Source organism: Brachypodium distachyon, chromosome 1, assembly GCF_000005505.3.
Source record: "Brachypodium distachyon strain Bd21 chromosome 1, Brachypodium_distachyon_v3.0, whole genome shotgun sequence".
NCBI classification, from domain to species: domain Eukaryota; kingdom Viridiplantae; phylum Streptophyta; class Magnoliopsida; order Poales; family Poaceae; genus Brachypodium; species Brachypodium distachyon.
In genome coordinates, this window is record NC_016131.3 from 69,317,485 (window position 1) to 69,334,451 (window position 16,967).

At 50.1% G+C, this 16,967-nt stretch overlaps 4 protein-coding genes across 4 annotated transcripts; 2 read left to right on the top strand and 2 right to left on the bottom strand.

Moving 5' to 3' along the window:
• Positions 1–5,148: 5,148 nt before the first annotated feature.
• On the top strand, positions 5,149–6,050 carry LOC104581846. Its single transcript, XM_010230712.3, has 2 exons — positions 5,149–5,596; positions 5,676–6,050. The coding sequence occupies exons 1-2, from the start codon at positions 5,435–5,437 to the stop codon at positions 5,973–5,975; spliced, it is 462 nt and encodes a 153-aa protein (XP_010229014.1). The 5' UTR covers positions 5,149–5,434; the 3' UTR covers positions 5,976–6,050.
• Positions 6,051–7,099: 1,049 nt separating this feature from the next.
• Positions 7,100–8,020, bottom strand: LOC106865711. The gene is made up of 3 exons (XM_024459099.1): positions 7,940–8,020; positions 7,460–7,830; positions 7,100–7,386 (listed from the first exon to the last, which is right to left on the bottom strand). Exons 1-3 carry the CDS (start codon positions 8,018–8,020, stop codon positions 7,224–7,226), a joined length of 615 nt encoding a protein of 204 aa, XP_024314867.1. The 3' UTR covers positions 7,100–7,223.
• LOC106865993 lies at positions 7,983–10,568 on the bottom strand. Its single transcript, XM_014898409.2, has 2 exons — positions 10,204–10,568; positions 7,983–10,079 (listed from the first exon to the last, which is right to left on the bottom strand). Exon 2 carries the CDS (start codon positions 9,971–9,973, stop codon positions 8,936–8,938), a length of 1,038 nt encoding a protein of 345 aa, XP_014753895.1. The 5' UTR covers positions 9,974–10,079; positions 10,204–10,568; the 3' UTR covers positions 7,983–8,935.
• A 2,506-nt stretch (positions 10,569–13,074) lies between these two features.
• On the top strand, positions 13,075–14,839 carry LOC100834465. The gene has a single exon (XM_003561885.4). It carries the CDS (start codon positions 13,355–13,357, stop codon positions 14,528–14,530), a length of 1,176 nt encoding a protein of 391 aa, XP_003561933.1. The 5' UTR covers positions 13,075–13,354; the 3' UTR covers positions 14,531–14,839.
• Positions 14,840–16,967: the final 2,128 nt, after the last annotated feature.

Sequence of the window (16,967 nt, forward strand, 5' to 3'; positions counted from 1 at the left end):
AAGACCTAATTTTTAGGACTTACCTTCATTATGGATTTGACTGGAAATAAGACAAAGCTACCCAGCAGCGTGTCCCAACAGGCCTCACCCGCGGCGCGTTCGTGCGCCAGCTCCCGCGCGAGCTCCGCTTGCATCCCGCTCGTGCCGGCGCAGCCCATGCGCCAGTGCACGCCCGCCCACGCAAACCTGCAGCACAAGCCCACTAGCACCAGCAGCACAGCCCACTCCAAGCTGATCGATTTTTCTTCGCTAAAAAAAAAGCTGATCGATTTTAAACGTAGAAATTCATCGATACATATCACGGTTTTTACGACGCAGCGTCACTTTCACATGTATCACGAAATTATGACAACCCCCATTGGAGTCAGCGGTGTCTACTTGTCAGATTATTTGTGCCTACTTGCTAAGTTATCATGCCTATTTAATGTCTTATTCACACCTACTTGCCTACGCATACTTGTGAGGCTAACGTTGCCTAATTGCCATGTTAGTTGTGTCTACTTGCCAGGTTAACTATTGTATTTGTCGGTTTATCTGTACATACTAAACCAATTATACATGCCTATGTAATACTAGTTTATGCTCATGTACTTACCGATTTAGCCGTGCTTATTTGCCAGATTATTCGTCCCTACTTACCAGCAGCATATCCACACATGCTCACTGGCTTGTCCAAGTGTACTTGCCAGTTTAATTGTGTCTACTTGCCAGATTAACTATGCATGATTGTCAGGTTAAATGTGCCTACTTGCCGGGTTAAATGTGACCACTTGTCAGTTTAATTGTGCCTACTTGCCGGGTTAACTGTGTCTACTTGCCAGTTTATCCATGCAAACTAAACTACTTATTTACCTGGCAAGCAAGTATGGTTAACATGCCTACATACATACTCACCATTTTATCCATGTGTACTTACCGGCTAGCCTTGCCTATTTGTGAAATTATCCTTCCCTACTTACCAACGTATCCACACATATTTACCGTCTTGTCCACACATACTTGCCATGTTAATCATGCCTACTTGCCAGGTTAACTATGCCTGCTTGTCAGATTAATTTGGCTGCTTGTCGTGTTAATTATGCATAGTTGATAGGTTAAACGTGTTTACTTGTCAGATTAACTATAGGTACTTGCCAGGTTAATTATGTTTACTTGCCAGATTAATTTTGCATGCTTGTCGGCTTAGTTGTGCATAGTTGTCAGGTTAAACGTGCTTACTTGCCAGATTAACTGTAGGTACTCGCCAGGTTAAATGTGCCTGCGTACCGGATTAATTTTGTCTACTTGCATGTTAATTGTGCATACTTGCCCGGTTAACTATAGATATTTAGGTAAAATGTGCATACTTACCATGTTAATTGTCCTTTACTTGCCATGTTAAATATGCCTACTTTTCAGGTTAAGTGTGCCTGCTTGTCAGATCAAGTGTGCGTACTTGTCGGGTTAATTGTCTCTACTCGCCAGATTAAGTATGCACACTTGTCAAGTATATTGTACCTACTTGCCATATTAAATATAAGTACTTGTCACTGTAATCAATATGTCATCAAAATCAAAATAAACTAATGGCTAGGTGTAAATAATATAACAACTGAACAACATATCATAACTAGTTAGTGCAGAACAATTATGACTAAATAATATGATATGTATAATAAAGCGTTAATGATCCGTTGTACAACAACGAACCTAAATCGTTGGCATGATCTGAATGCTACCAAAACCGGCTACCAAATACTGGTCACCATGCATAATCACGTCCACGCATAGGGTCTTATCCACACTTTTCATAGAACAACAGGCTGAGATGAAAGCACATAGCAGATACTATTTGGCTGCCACAAACCGCTAGGCGCCGCCGTGGTGCCCGTACTCGAGGAGGAACAAAGGATGCCAATGATGCTCTCATCAGGCCACCGTCGCGCATGGACGTGGTCTCATGGATGCCTCAGTGAAGCCGTCCGTCGGGTGGTGAAAATGATCAGCTTCACGGAGCGCCGCCATTGGGCGAGACGAAGGCGCCACCGCCGCGGCCTTCTCCTCCACCTCCGCCCCGCCCTGCTGCGCCGTTGCGGCTGTGCTGCTCGGGATTTGGGAACTGACGCCCGCCCCGCCCTCGCCGCCGCGCCGCTCGGGCTCCGGGAGCCGCTGCACCCTGCTCCGCCCCCACGGCCGCTCCTTGCTCCGGCGTCGTGGCCGCACCGCTCGAGATTTGGGAGCCACCGCGCGCTAGCTGCTCAGGATTTAGAGTCAGCACTCAACACGCCCTGCTCCAATGGGGAGGAGAAGTGCAAACAGAAAGAAAATGTGCCGTCAAAAGAAAAATAAAAGAGGAAGAAAGGAGGACGCGAGGAAACTGATCGAACGGACTACATCACGCGCCGCATGATAAGACCAAGTGGGGCACGTGCCTCACTTAGAATCACCGTTTACTGAAATACGCAGCTGGTACGATTTCAGACTCGATGAAATGATCCATGAGGCTTATTTTCATGCAACGAGTATGGGGTTTACTAGAACGGCATAGCTGGTGCGGCTCCAGGCTCTTTGGACGAAATCTAAGAGACTTACTGTTATACGAATGAGCATAAACAACTGAAATGACGCAGCTGTTACGACTCACTTGAGTTGCTATACGGGGTTGACGCCATGCGCGAAGTCCATGTAGCATGCGGGGTTGACGCCACGCGCGGCGTGGGTGGAGCCGGCGGACCCGAAGGGTGACGGAGTCGACGTCACGCGGATGACTTCACGCCGGATGCTCGGTGGGACGGAGTCCTGCGACACACGGAGTCGGTGCGGACGAACATGACGCAGCGTTGGACACGCGGTCGGATTGATTTGTCGTGGCGACGAGTCGGCTAGACGCTCAGTCTCCACGTCTTCCTTATTGAGTTTGTACTGGAATCGGCCAAGCCGGGAGGCAATTGATTTGACGGCCGTAACGCGAAGCTGATGGATTCTGAGTTTCCTAATTGATCTTTTCCTTTAGTGAAATTTCCTTGGAGAGATGACTGCTCCCGTAATTGGTCTGCTAGTCTCGTGACTTTCCTTGTACGTAGCTTTCCTTGCTACTTTGTTTGACCGGCCGACTGATTCGATCGGGCCTGGACGATGCATACGCCGTGTGGTCACGCTGGGCGTGGGGCTTGCTGCTTTCTCGTGACCCAAACGCGTGGCGTCTTCTGGACTCGGGCCAAGGATGCGCTGGGCCAACATGCCAGGCACAAGCAGGCTGCTCCTGGCCGCTGCTTCATTACGATTGACCGGATCAATTTTTTCCTTTAGTTGCACATGTCCGATCGAAAGACTGATCGATGTCGTGGCTGATTGGGACGCCGCAGTGCGTGCGGTCAGGGTAGGCGAACAAGTTTGGAGTCCAAGCGCCTGCTCGGGATTGCAAGCTCCGTTGTTCCGTGATAAAATCTGCGCGTGCGGCGGCGTGGACGCCTGAATTTGGCGTGCGTGCAGTTGACGCATGTTGCTGTTGACGTTGGTCTGGTGCATTTTCCGATTGGATTGCTTGCGACGTTGCAACGTCGACGGATCTTGAATCCGCGAGATCTTCTGCTGGTGCCGATGCTTGCCGAATAGCTTTCTCTTGATTCTCAGATTATGTGGATCGGTTCCTCCAGAGTCGGCGAGTGGTTGACCGATGATGATTAGCCCATCGGAACCCTGAATCCAAAACACGCCGATTCCCACAGACGGCACCAATGACGAAGTTGTGACTTCGACAATGCTCATGTTAAGGTGCTTTGTGTTTAGGACAAGTGGCATGCGTGTGTGTTGGCGATCCCGTCGGCTAACAAGGACACAGGGGACACGATTTATTTAGGTTCGGGGCTCTCGGACGGTAATACCCCTACGTCCTGCTTGTCTGATCTTGTATTGATGGAGAGATTACAAGTGTGCCGCAGAGGTTATGGTGCGCAGATGAGATCTGACGAGTGCGTCTAGGCGGCTTCTATGAGGGATTGTGTCTCTCGGGGGAGAGGGAGTTGTGAGTTGTCCTCCTTGGCTCCCCCTCTTGGTCCTTTGTATATGCAGGAGGCCAGGTCTCACATGGAGTTCAAGTCGGTTACAATAGAGAGATATACTATGTTTAAGCTTCCTTGTCTTGAGCCGCACATTGGGCATATGGCTCCTGGAGTCGTAGTATAATTCCAAGTGGGCTTCATGCTGGGCCGTAGTAGGTATGCCAAAGATGAGGACCCGAGTGGTCATAACCACGTCAACCGGACTCAAGTTATGTATCCCAAGTGTAAAAAGCTGTAAAGTTCGTAGACTAAAGAGCATTGTTTTGCTCAATAGTGAAACTATTCCTGTATCTTGAGTTGCATCTGAATGTGAATTTGGGTATTTGTGCTCAGAGACTCCCGGTGGGAGTGGCTCTGGAACCTCATCCTTTGTAGAGCCGACTTGCGTAGTGACGAAATCAATTTCTGCCGGGTGCGCGACCAGCGCTCCCGGTGGGAGTAGCCCTCGGGTCTAGGGTTGACTACGAGTTGTCGAGCATAGACCCAAGCGAGTTCTCTTCAGGTCCGATGCATCCCAACTTAAGCTCAAAAACCGGTGTAATCCCAAGTTAAGATGACCAATTAGACGCAGCCCCCGAGTGTTGGGTGCGTGCAAGATGAACCTGAGGCCAATTGGACGAAGCCCCTGAGTGTCAGGTGCGCCTAAGACGAGGTTTGAGTCGATTGGGCGCAGCCCCCGATTGTCAGGTGTGTCCAAGACAAGGATTGAGTCGATTGGACGCAGCCCCCGAGTGTCAGTTGCGTCCAAGACAAGAATTGTTGAGTGATTTGGACCCAGATTGCTACGTAGTCCGAAGGTACCGGGTGGCGTTCAATGAGTCATTATAGTCAGCGTAGACAAAGCCCCGAGTAGGTGGCGGGTCCAAAAAGTAAGTGATCTCTAAGTAGAGAAAATTGGAAAGCTTTATTAAGTACCGAGTACATTATTGTAAGGGTTATTTATCGGGTTGCCCTCAGTTGTGTCCATGTACTCAGTTTTGCCCCTAGTCTGTGCGCAAGAACTCTTTCCGTGACTCTTGCCGTCTCCGTCTGGTCAACGTATTTGACTCGACCCTTTCAGGGTGGGACCAGACGGCAGGCAGAGACGCGCTACAAGACCAGACCGTTGTTGGCCGTGGCTTGTGGGACCCAGTAGAGAACCGTAGGGCGTGTGCGATAAAAGTGGCGGCGACGAACGCGCCCCCGGTGCTCGCAGCGGTGAGCAGGAATCAGCCGAGCGGGGGACAGGGTTGGAGGCGGCCACGCGCAGAGTCGGGCGCGGGTGTCGACGGGGAGCGCCGGCGGCGGTGGGAAGAGTGCTGTGGAGAGGGCGCGGCCGTCTGCTAGAGCTAGAGGGGCCGTGCGCTGAGGCATTGAGATCCCCTTTGGCTCCGGGCGGTCGCGAATCGAGCTCCATGTCTTCTTCTAGCTCCCGCGCCACCTCGCGGTTCGAGATTCCGGCGCGCATGGAGATGCCGATCTTCCTCTGTCCGCAGTGCCGGGCGGACGTTGTTCGGAGGATTTCGCGCACACCAAAGAACACAAATCATCCGTTCTACGTGTGCAGCGAGAAAGGGGTAAGAATCGGGTCAATTTCACTATTTTGGTGGTCAGGATCCTTGAGCAATACGGTTGATCTGTTTGGCGTTCATGCAGGTAAAATGTTTCTTCGTTTGGGTCGATGTTCTTGCCCAGACGCTGATGAATGAATTGCTAGAAGAGCACGAAGAATGGTCGCCCATCCTGCCACAGACGGCAGCGGCCGCAGCGCTAGCACCGGCAAAAGAGACGGAGGGCGGAGCACGCATTGATAGAGAGGTAGCTGTTGAGCTAAGGAGGTTGAACCAGAAGATTAGGAAGCTCGAAGATCAATCACAAATTTGCAATTACATTTGGGCATTTGTAGGTATGGCAATCACACTAGGTGTAATGTTGAAATTGTATGGAAAGGCATGAATTTGGGAGGAATTTGTAAGGGAAACGATATATTGTATGGAAAGGCATGAAATTGTATGTTGAATTGTTGGATCTCGTTTCATCCCGACGCGGTCCTGCAAGGGAGAGGCGGCGCTGCTGCGACCCATGGTGCGGCGTCCATCGGTGCTGCAAGGGAGATGAGATGGAGAACGGGTTCAGAGTCTTCAGACAATGCAGCTAGGCTCTGCTTTTCCGTAAAAATGAGGGTGGACAAAAAATGTGCGGCCAGGATTTGAACCAAAGACCGCGTTGGTTGGTGGCGTGAAGGACTGCGCTGGAAACCGGTGGGGCGAATGGAAAGATATTGAGATGGAAAGGGAAGAAAGCTATCTATAGTCTGTGCACCCAATCGGAACCCCCTTCTGTGTTGAGAAAAAAAAGAGCCCAACCAATCAGAGCGCAATATGAGCTTCTCGCGGATCGCCCTGAGCCTGCTCCGAAGATTCCGATCGGACGGCTGCAGTTGAGCGCTAGGGTTAGAAGGATTCGACGGGGTTTTGAGGCAGTCAACGGGGTTTTGAGAAGTTTGACCATTTTTCAAATGAGCATAACAAATTAAAAATGTAAAAAATGAAAAACCGGTGCACATAGTCTTCTTATGTCTTATACTAACGATTCAAGTTGATAAACAAGGTCTACATACATTCAAACGAAAAAATCATGTATCTAATGTGAATCTCAAACTCTATGATACGAAGTGAAGGGAGAAGAGGAGTGGTTTAGGGTTTGGAACATGAAAAGTTTCAAAAACCTCACCAAAGCTTCATTTGGAGTGACTAAGAAGGATCGGGCTTAGTTTTTCATTTTCATGTTTCAAACTTGTTTAAATGTTGGTCAAAGATAGGTTTGACCAATATTGAATGATAAATTTGAACTAAACTTCAACTTCAAATTCAAAACAAATCAAAAAAATGAAAAACCTGCGCACATAGTCTATCTATATATATAGACAAGGTCGAAAAAAAACCTTGCTTAGAAATGAGGCCGTTTACCCTCCTTTACCCTACCTTTGGAGCTCTTTTTTAGCACATTTTTCATGAATGTGAGTTCACTTCACAAAAGGGCTCGGATTGATGACCAAGCTAGAACAAACAAGTTCACCCTAGTTTCGAAAGCATTGTAACATCCAAATAGCATGTCAAATTCGAATTTGAATTTGAATTTGAAGTTTAGTTCAAATTTATCATTCAACAGAATTGCAACATCATTCATAATGTTTCATAAATTCTACTTGTTTGTCCTTGTGCTCATTCCCGCCACTTTTCTCCTTCTGATCCTTGTGCTCATTGCCACCACTTTGCTCCTTGTGATCCTTGTGCTAATGGGTGCTTCTTCTCTTCTCCTCTTAGTTTTCGGTACATCAACCGTCTTCTTCAAACCTACCGCCGAACTGTACAAAACATAAAGGGTAGTGAGATCATGTCAAGTGATAAATGTACACTTCAAATTCAAATTTGACATACCTAGCAGAACTCACAACCAGAGAAGGTTGGTTACCATCATTTGGAGCCTCATTTGGAGCATCATTTGTAGCATCGTTTGGAGCATCGTTTGGATCATCAGGAAAATCATCATTTGGATCATCGTCAAAACCATGCGGCTGATGAGCAACATTTGCTTCATCCGTTGCAACCGGCTGCTGACCAACATTTTCATCGAAAGAGTCTCCGAACGCTGGATCTATTGCGTTATCACAATACTTAGCGAAATGACAAGTCCCACCACACCTTGTGCACTTATGCCTCCTCGCTCCAAGTCCAGCCCCTTCGCTGCGAGGTCTTATTCGACTCTTCCTCGGTCTACCTGTTGCTCTCTTCAGAATTGGAGCGCAAAGCTTGAATCAAGGGTCCACTATGTCCCATTGTTGTTTTCCCTCCAAAGCAGGTAAGGCTTGTGCATATGTGGCTTTGAACCTTGCAACAGAGCAGTAATCATGCACATACTGTTTTATGTTCCGTGCTGAACTTGAGAGACTGGTGATGAAAAACAAGGCATGAATGCATGGCAACCCAGTTATCTGCCATTGCCTACAACTGTAAGTTCTAGCTTCTAAATCCACTGGATATCTCCATTCCCTCTTCTGTTTATCCAAAAATGACACCTCTGTTGTGGTAGCCGAGCAAAGAGTCATGTCCATTTCCAAGCCTCTTGTTTTTTGCTTCAATTCATTCATCACCGAAGGGATGATAATATGGCCCATGAATTTTGCTGCGGCTATTCCTGCATGGACATGAAACTTCTGCATGTATTCAATCCTTATCTTGTCAAGCAAATCCACCAAATAAAGACCCTTTAGTTTCCGGATCATTGAGTTGAAAGACTCTACAAGATTATTGTGCACATAGTCAACTTTGCCCAGTTCACTGAATTGGCTTATGGCCCATAACTTGGAGTGGTGTGTTTCCAAGTATTCCTTCACGTGTCATTCGTGTATAACTATCTCAAGTGGTAGTTGTGCTTCTTCACACTGCAAGTCAAAGATGCTGGCCATAAATTGTCGGCATACAACTTTCTTCTGAATTTCTTCCCAAAATTTGCAGCAAGGCGACGCATGCATTCCCTATGCTCTACTCTAGGGAACACATTTTCCACGGCCACTTCTAAACCCTTGCAAGCATCTGTATGAATTGCCAACCCATTGGGATGTGCAATAGCCCGGCGCAGATTCTGCAAAAACCAAGTCCAGCTCTCCTAAGACTTAGTCTCCAGCACACCGTACGCAACTGGAAATACGAAATTGTGTGCATCAACTGCACAAGCTTCTACTAACTGTCCTTTAAACCTCCCAGTGAGAAAAGTAGCATCAACAGCCAAATACGGCCTGCAGCCTGCCAAAAAACCCTGGCGACAAGCCTCAAAGCAGACAAAAACCGTCCTAAAGCATTCCTTGGTCCTTGTCACTCCCTTCAATGTGTACTCCACGGAGTGGTGGTCAATATCTACAATACTACCTGGGCTGGTCCTCTCCACTTTACTTTTGCAGGAATACAACAATTTAAAACTTTCCTGCCAGTTACCATAAATAGAATCATAGCATGTTGTTTACCATTGAACACCCTCATGTATGGCAACTCTATCTTGAACTTGTCTTTGATGTTCTTCTGCAATTCCTTTGTACCCACTCGATGGTTTTCTGTCACCCACCGCTTTACTTCTTCTGCCACCCATCTTGACTTGGCTCTACTGATTGTTTCCTTCCTAAGGGTTGATTCCTGGCATGTGTGTCTAAAAGGGTTCACTTTGACCTGAACATTCGTGCTATTTCGCATTTTGGATGCGTGCATCCTCCATGGACAATCCTCACTCGGACAGTGCACTCTGTAACGTACTTGATCGCTCTTGTCAACTTCGAACGTACGTTCTGCCTTGATGCAGTACGTCACAAGTGCATTTCTACACTCAGTCATGGATGCAAAAATGGAACCTTCTTCCATCTGAGGGTTCTCACGGTCCCATTCAACAGGTGCATGGTCTTTGTCCTCACCCACCGCGTCATCCACCACAGGGATGTCATTGTCAGCCTCATCTTGGTTTTCAGCCCGAGATGCCCGTCGGAAATTTTGAACAACATCAGAATATAGCCTCTCTTCATCATCCCCAGAATTGTAGACATTAGGCTCCACTTCAAGGGGGACCCTTCTGCCGGTGCCCACGCGTGTCGAGCCACCACGTCGCCGTGCACTAACTGAACTGTTCTGACTAGAGCTGCCATTACGACGACATGGTTCTACCCGAGAAGGGGCACCCGCCATGCTACGTCCAAGTGCCGCCACAACCACATCATTTTGCAGCCTCACATGAAATTTCTCTTTCTCCTTATGCTTAGCAAACATGATAGCGACCTCTGCATCATTACTAACTTTCACCCATTTACTTCCCCCATCGTAGTATTTGAATTCCACTTCATCATGCAAACCCCAAGGATATGGGGTCCAAATTACCTCCCCAAATTGTCTGAAACTCCAATTACAATCCATTGGCAACGGATAATCGAACCCTCCATGGAATTACTTCCTATTCTTTGCATCCACGATGTACCGGTCCCTTCTAATGTTCACCAAGAAAGCAAACCGCAACTCCATCCTAATTGACAAAAAACAGAGAAGCAATCAACACACCAATAGCAAAATCAACCGCAAACCTATGGCGTCCCATGCCGAATCGACTGTTCAAATGCACAAGCAATCTCAATCGGAACAAGACTTACCCCTCGGGAACCTAGTCGTGGACGCGGCGAGTCTCTGGCCCGACGCCTTCCTCGCCAACTACTCCGGGGTTGCCGCCGCTCGCCATTTCACCCTGGGGTTCACACTCCTGCTTCCTCTTTGTGCACCAGCCCCCCAACTATCAGCGCTCCGGCAGGGCGCACGGAATGAGCCCCCGTCGTGGATCGAGCAGGTGGTTGGTGCAGTGCCGGAACGAGCGCCCACCCGTGGCGTCGCAGGACGGGGGCGGCGGAGAAGGTGGCGGTGGAGCAGTTGGCCAGGCGGGACGGCCGCGGCGGTGGCGGTGCCGCAGGACGGCCGTTCGGGAGCTGGTGGCGGCGCACAGACAGATTGGGGGTAGGGGTTCGGGTGTGCCCGGTTTGGCGTCATTGCGCGGTTCCACCTGTAAGCTCCGGACCCACTTCCACTAACGCTACCAGACGGAATGGACTTCAGATTGGCCGTTTGGCCTCGCCATAGTAGCTGCGCCCGAAGTAAAGGCAAATCTGAGCACCATTCGTAGCTAGGGGCAAAACTGAGTACATGAACGCCTGTGAGGGCAACCCGATAATAAGCCCTTATTGTAATATAGACAAATGTAGTTTATTGAAGAGAAAATCAAAGTGCTAAAAAGATTTAAGAAAAACGAAACGCTGTAAAAAGCTTAAGCGTAGAATCGTCACAATTGTGCGATGTTCCATGACCTGTTGTAGGTGACGCCACTCTTCATGTCTTTTAGGTTGTAAGCGCCGCCTAGCACCACCTTGGTGACCACGTATGGACCTTCCCAAGGTGATTGGAGCTTGTGGTGTCCCTTCTCCTTGAGTCAAAGGACTAAGTCGCCTTCAACGAAGGAGCGGCGACGCAGCCAACGGCCGTGGTAGTTGCGTAGGCTCTGCTGATAGACGGCTGCCCGTGCGAGTGCAATGTCGCGAGCTTCGTCGAATGCGTTGAGGGCGTCCTCCATTGGCATGTCAACCTCCGGTCCGGAGTACACCGTGACTCGAGGTGCGTTGAACCGGACATTAGATGGCAGAACGGCTTCGGCACCATACACCATGAAGAACGGTGTAAATTTGGTGCAGCCGTTAGGAGTTGTCCGCAAGCTCCAGAGGACGGAGGGCAGCTCCTCGACCCAGGCTCCAGCTGCACGATGCAGGGGAGTCATGAGCCGTTTTTTTATACCAACTATGAGCAGGCCATTGGCTTTTTCGACCTGCCCGTTGGTCTGAGGATGTGCCACTGCGGCGTAATTGAGGTGGATCCCCATCTTCTCGCAGAAATCCTGGAACTCATTTGTGATGAAGTTCGAACCATTGTCTGTGATGATGCTGTGCGGCACCCCGAAGCGTAATATGATGGAGCGGATGAACAGCACGGTAGATGTGCCAGTAGCGTTTGTGATGGGCATGGCCTTGATCCACTTGGTGAACTTGTCGATGGCGACGAGCAGGAAAGTATGACCTCCTTCTTTGGATCGGTGATGCGGGCCGACCATGTCGAGTCCCCACTGAGCGAAAGGCCAAGCCAAGGGTATTGTTTTGAGCTCTAAGGCTGGCGCATGTGGTTTAGTTGCGAACATCTGACAAGCCACGTATCAGGTTACGATGTCGACGGCGTCTTGCAGCGTTGTCGGCCAATAGAACCCGGCTCGAAATGCTTTTGCTGCGATAGCGCAGCTGCTTTCGTGGTGACCACACGTGCCTTGATGTATGTCAATCAAGATCTCCTGTCCTTCTTCAGGTGGGATGCACCGCTGCAGAACACCAGAGACGCTTCGTTTGTAGAGTTCGCCTTCAATGACGGTAAAAGCTTTAGACCGTCGAGCGATACACCTGGCTTCTGCGACGTCCTCAGGGAGTTCTTGTCGAAGCATGTACACAAGGAAGGGTTGCATCCATGTTGGCTTCCCATACCCTTACCCGCTCCTTTTGATTTTACCCGTTACCCATACACATACCCGCCAACGGGTGCAACCTTTTCCCGTACCCGTTATCCGTCAGGATAGACGGGTACCCGCGGGTAAAAATACCCATGTTAAAACTTGATCGCAGAGTCGTAAACAACAATATATTTCTTAGAAGCAATAATATTTTTCTAAAAAAAGCAATAATCTTCATAAGCAACACTACACTAGCACAATATAAACAACAACAACACATAGAAAGAGAATGTATCATTAATTTAAAATAACAACACATCATGACAAAAACTCACACTGTGAGCCTATCTTTCCTGTGAAGATCAGACTCACACGCTAGTTAGTATATGGGTAAACAGGTACATGGGTATGGGTTACGCATTCCCATACCCGTACCCGTACCCGCTCTACCCGATGGGTACGGAATTTTTTCCATTTACGTACCCATGGGTAAAGTTTTTGGTCCAAACCCGTGTCCTAATGGGGATTTACCCGCCGGATAAGTGGGTAATGGGTACCCATTGTCATCCCTACGGTCGAGGCTGCCCGGGCCCGTTAAGGCCTCGCGGGGTCTGAGAAAAGGCCACTCTTCATAAGGCCCGGCTAAGGAAAAAATAAAATAAAATAAAATAAAATGTGGTAAAAAATGGACAGATAATGGGCCAAACTGATGGGCCGGGCCAGAATTCTTAGTATTGACGTGCCAAATATAGAAAAGAAACGGGCCGTGCCGTGCCGGCCCGCAGGCTCAGGATTGACCCTCCGACGCAGCACAGGCGGGCCACAGGCCAGCCCAATTAGATTTGTGCCGGGCCAAGCCCTTTGGGCTTTCGGGCTTGGCAAAAAAGCCCAGCCGGACGGGCATCTATATCTGCTCTCTGCTCTCTTTTTTTCCCTGGGCAGGAGGATCGGAACCCATCTCTCTCTCCCTTTTTCTTCTTTTCCTTGGTGAGCCCACGTATCTTGCTTGAGCGCCGCCGCCACACCCCCCTCCCCCTCCCCCTCCCCTTCCGCTGCCGAGTGTCCCAGTCCCCTCGCGCGAGCGCCACCGCCGCCGGTTGATATCCCCTTCGATTCCCATTTGTCCTCCATCACCCCACGAACCGATTCCGCCCTTTAGCTCCCCATTTCATCTCCTTAATCTCCCCCGATTCGTACCTGAGGCAAAAATCAAGGCCGCCATACCTTGCCATACTGGGTCCTCCGTCATTGCAACTTGGAGTTTGACTACCATGGGCATCCGGCGATTTGTGAATCTGCTGGTGGCGAACCGCACGAGATGTACTTATTCGCTGCGCCGCTTCGATCTGTCGCAAAACCAGTTCTTCTACGATTCACCGGAAGAATTAGCTTCACATGGGCGAGTTCTGCCGATACAAAAATATACAGAGGGATCTGCTTATTCTCCCCTGAAAAGGAAGAAGGCTAACGACAAGAATAAGAAGCAGCTAGCGGCCTCAGATATTGGGACAATCCGGCTGCCGGCACCATTCTTCACCATGCGACCGACGCCATGCCGGCCAGGTAAGCCCGGCGAACATCAGCTGGATGTATTCGCTCTCTCAGAACGCAAGATCATGTTGGCGGACCGCCATCGACGCGTCTTGAGCTACGACGCCGACTCGCACTGCGCCTTGACCATGCCCTGGCTCCACGCTCCCAAGACTGATCCCTTGACCGTCTCCATCCCTGGAAGCCAACAGGACGACGGCGAAGGCAGCATCTACATCATCGAGAGGATGCTCTGGCCAGAGTCACAGAGGAGCTTCCAGTTCGAGGCCCTCGTCTCCGACAGGTTCCATGCCGGCGGTTACCATCCTTTCGGGACCTGGGGATGCCAGGCGTTCCAGCTGCCGCCGACGTCGTTGTCGAAACGAGCATTGGTATGCTGTGCCGCGGCGGTGGGCAACGCCATCTGCGTCTCCATATCTGGCGCTGGCACCTACTGCTTCGACAGGGCGAGCCACGCCTGGAGCCATGCCGGTGACTGGATGATGCCCTTCTTTGGCACTCCCGAGTACGTGCCCGAGCTCAACCTCTGGTTTGGCATCTCTGGCCGTGATTTCAAATTACCTTGCGCGGCCGATCTCTCGCCTGTTGCCCGAGGGCAGCCGCCGGAGCCGGCCTTGTTTTGGGGGCATGATGATCACCTGCCGGAGGAGTGGCATTATAGACTGTGCACTCCCTCCCAAATGGTTAGCCTGGGTTCTGGCAAGTTTTGCATCCTCAGGTACCTTGAAACTAGAATACCCTGCCCCGATGAGGTAATTGTGGACAATTCATATGCTGTCTTCACTGGTCTGGAGGTCTTAGCTGGCAACGGCAAGAAACATGGGCTGCGTATGGTTAGCCACAAGTCCAGACGCTGCAGGAATCCTCAGGCCAACTCCATCCAGCGTTTGCTCTGAAGTCTGTTATGCATCATCCTTTAATTTGTCTCTGTACCGCCGTATTTTACTTTGCTATACTATCTTATGCGTCATCCCCCTATTGCCTCTTATTCGAGACTATTAACTAGTCCCCCCGTCTCATGATTCTTGTCTTAAATTTGTCTAAAAATGGATGTATCTATTCCTGAAAAGCTATTTCGACAAGAATTATGGAACGAAGAGAGTAGATACCTGTTGGATAATCTTTGGACTATCATTGTGATTTGGCACTGTATGATGTTGTGTTTTACGTTCCAATGAGAAATGCCATGAGTTGTCTTGATGTTATTCCAGGTTTGTCGTCAGATTTACTGGTGAGCAAGACTTGAAAGTTCGAAATCACAGGGAAAGCAAGACCTGCTACATCCCTTGCACGGCCGATTAAGACCCTGACGTGAGAGGGCAGCAGCCGGAGCAGGGCTTCGTTGGGGGTGGGGGGGGGGCATGCTCACCTGCCCAAGCCTATTCAGTCCCTCCAAAATGCATGGTTTTGCCTGTGTTGTAGCAGATTTTGCTTCACCATGTTCTTTGAAACTATGGTATTCAGCCCCTATATGGTCGAGCTAGCTGGATTTTATTTACATGAGGAACTAGCTGTTGACAAGCAGTTTGCTGTGTAGCTGCTGATCTGGTCGTCTGGAGGCGTGGGCTGCCGCCTGCCAATGGCAATGACACCCGCAAGAAAGAGATGACTAGGCAAACTCCAGGAATCTCGACTAGAGTAGTAGCGAGCGGGGAGGGGCCGAGGGGAGAAAGGAGTTGGCGTGCCTTTCGCCCGATTGAAGACAACGCAGCCATGGAGCCGCTCGCCTCCACCACCGGGGGAAGTGAGTTTGCCGCATCCTCCGCCGGTGAAAGGTGTGCTCCTTTGCTTGCTGCTCTAATTAATATTGCTAGCATGCCGATCTATGCTTCTGTTCACGTATCTTTTGTGAATGAGATTATCAGTTCTCATACTTGTGTCACCAAGTCCTTGATGAATTGCGAACACCAATGGAAAGGAGAGATCGAAACTCCCAGGAACACGATCAAGCCCTGTGTCGTGCTCTTCTTTGTACCTGGCACGTGACATGCGGGCAGGCTTCATCTGTAGATTCTCTGCGAGCCGTATGCCGGCGGCGAGACGACGCTTTAGTCGGCCTTTGCAGTTCTAACGGGAGGAGTGGCATTATAGACTGTGCACTCCCTCCAAAATGGTCAGCCTGGGTTCAGGCAGGTTTTGCATCCTCGGATACCCAACAGCTTCGACGAGGTGCTTGTGGGCAAGCATATGCCGTCTTCGCTGGCCTGGAGGTGTTACCTGGCAAAGGGGAGCATGGGCTCCGTAGCAGGCGATCCTCGGCCGCTGCGACAACGATGCAAGAAGGGCTGAAGCAGATCAACTCTGAAGGATCTCTGCACAGGTTAGAAAACACTCCCGATGGAGTAGCTAACAGAGCAGATTCAGAGAAAATCCCGCCGTCGCTCGTGTCCAGCGGCCGCTGCTCATCTCCCGGCATCCGGCGTCCGAGCCCGCCGCCGCCAGAGACCGCAGCCGACTCTCGATCTGAAGAACCCCGCCAAGGCTCCAATGCCGTCCGGCCGTCTCCCATGCAGAGTCTCCTGCGGCTCCTGCCCAAGTTCATGTCGCTGCCGCCGCTCACCTCCCACCTCCGCCTCGCCCATACCGGCTGAGGACTGCTTCGCCTCCAAGTACGTCGATTTGCGCGACGGGGTCGAGCAGGAGCAGGAGTGGCGGCCACCATGAAGTCTGTTTGCGCGGCGGCCGGGAGGAGCAGAGCAGCCACCGGCAGCAGCGCCTCCACCTCCGTCTCCTCGCCCACCGGCTTCTGTTCGCCTCCGCTGGGAAAGCAAGCCCCTCGGAGGCCTCCTATTTTATTTTCGTTTATATGGCTTTTATTTGGTTCGACGAGGTGCTTGTGGGCAAGTCATATGCCGTCTTCACTGACCAACTTCACCCAGTGCTTGCTCTGAAGAACAAATGTACTAGTAGTAGCAGCAGCACTGCAGCAGTAGCAGTATGCATCATTCTTAATTTAGTGTCCTTTTCTGATCCCATTCAATCAAGACCTCCAAAATTTCCACAAAGACATTGAATCCGAGAGCCGCAAGAGGAGGTGCAAGTTAATTTCGACCATATACAAAGAAGAATTTTTCCGCTTATCTAAGAGGAGTATGTTGGTAATGTTGTGGACTTTCATAATTTCATTCACCCCATCTGCTTAATCAAATTCGTTTGCCGATCATAAATAAACCGAACTGAGCAGGCGCCAAACGATTGAAACAAGAAACTTTGTACGGAGTAAGTCCTAAAACTCAGAAGAGCTCCACGCTTCCACCAAAAGCAAAACCGCAGCCTCAGGTCCTGGACAGTGGACACCGGAAGAAGAAAAAGGAGCCGCACAGCCATCCTGCC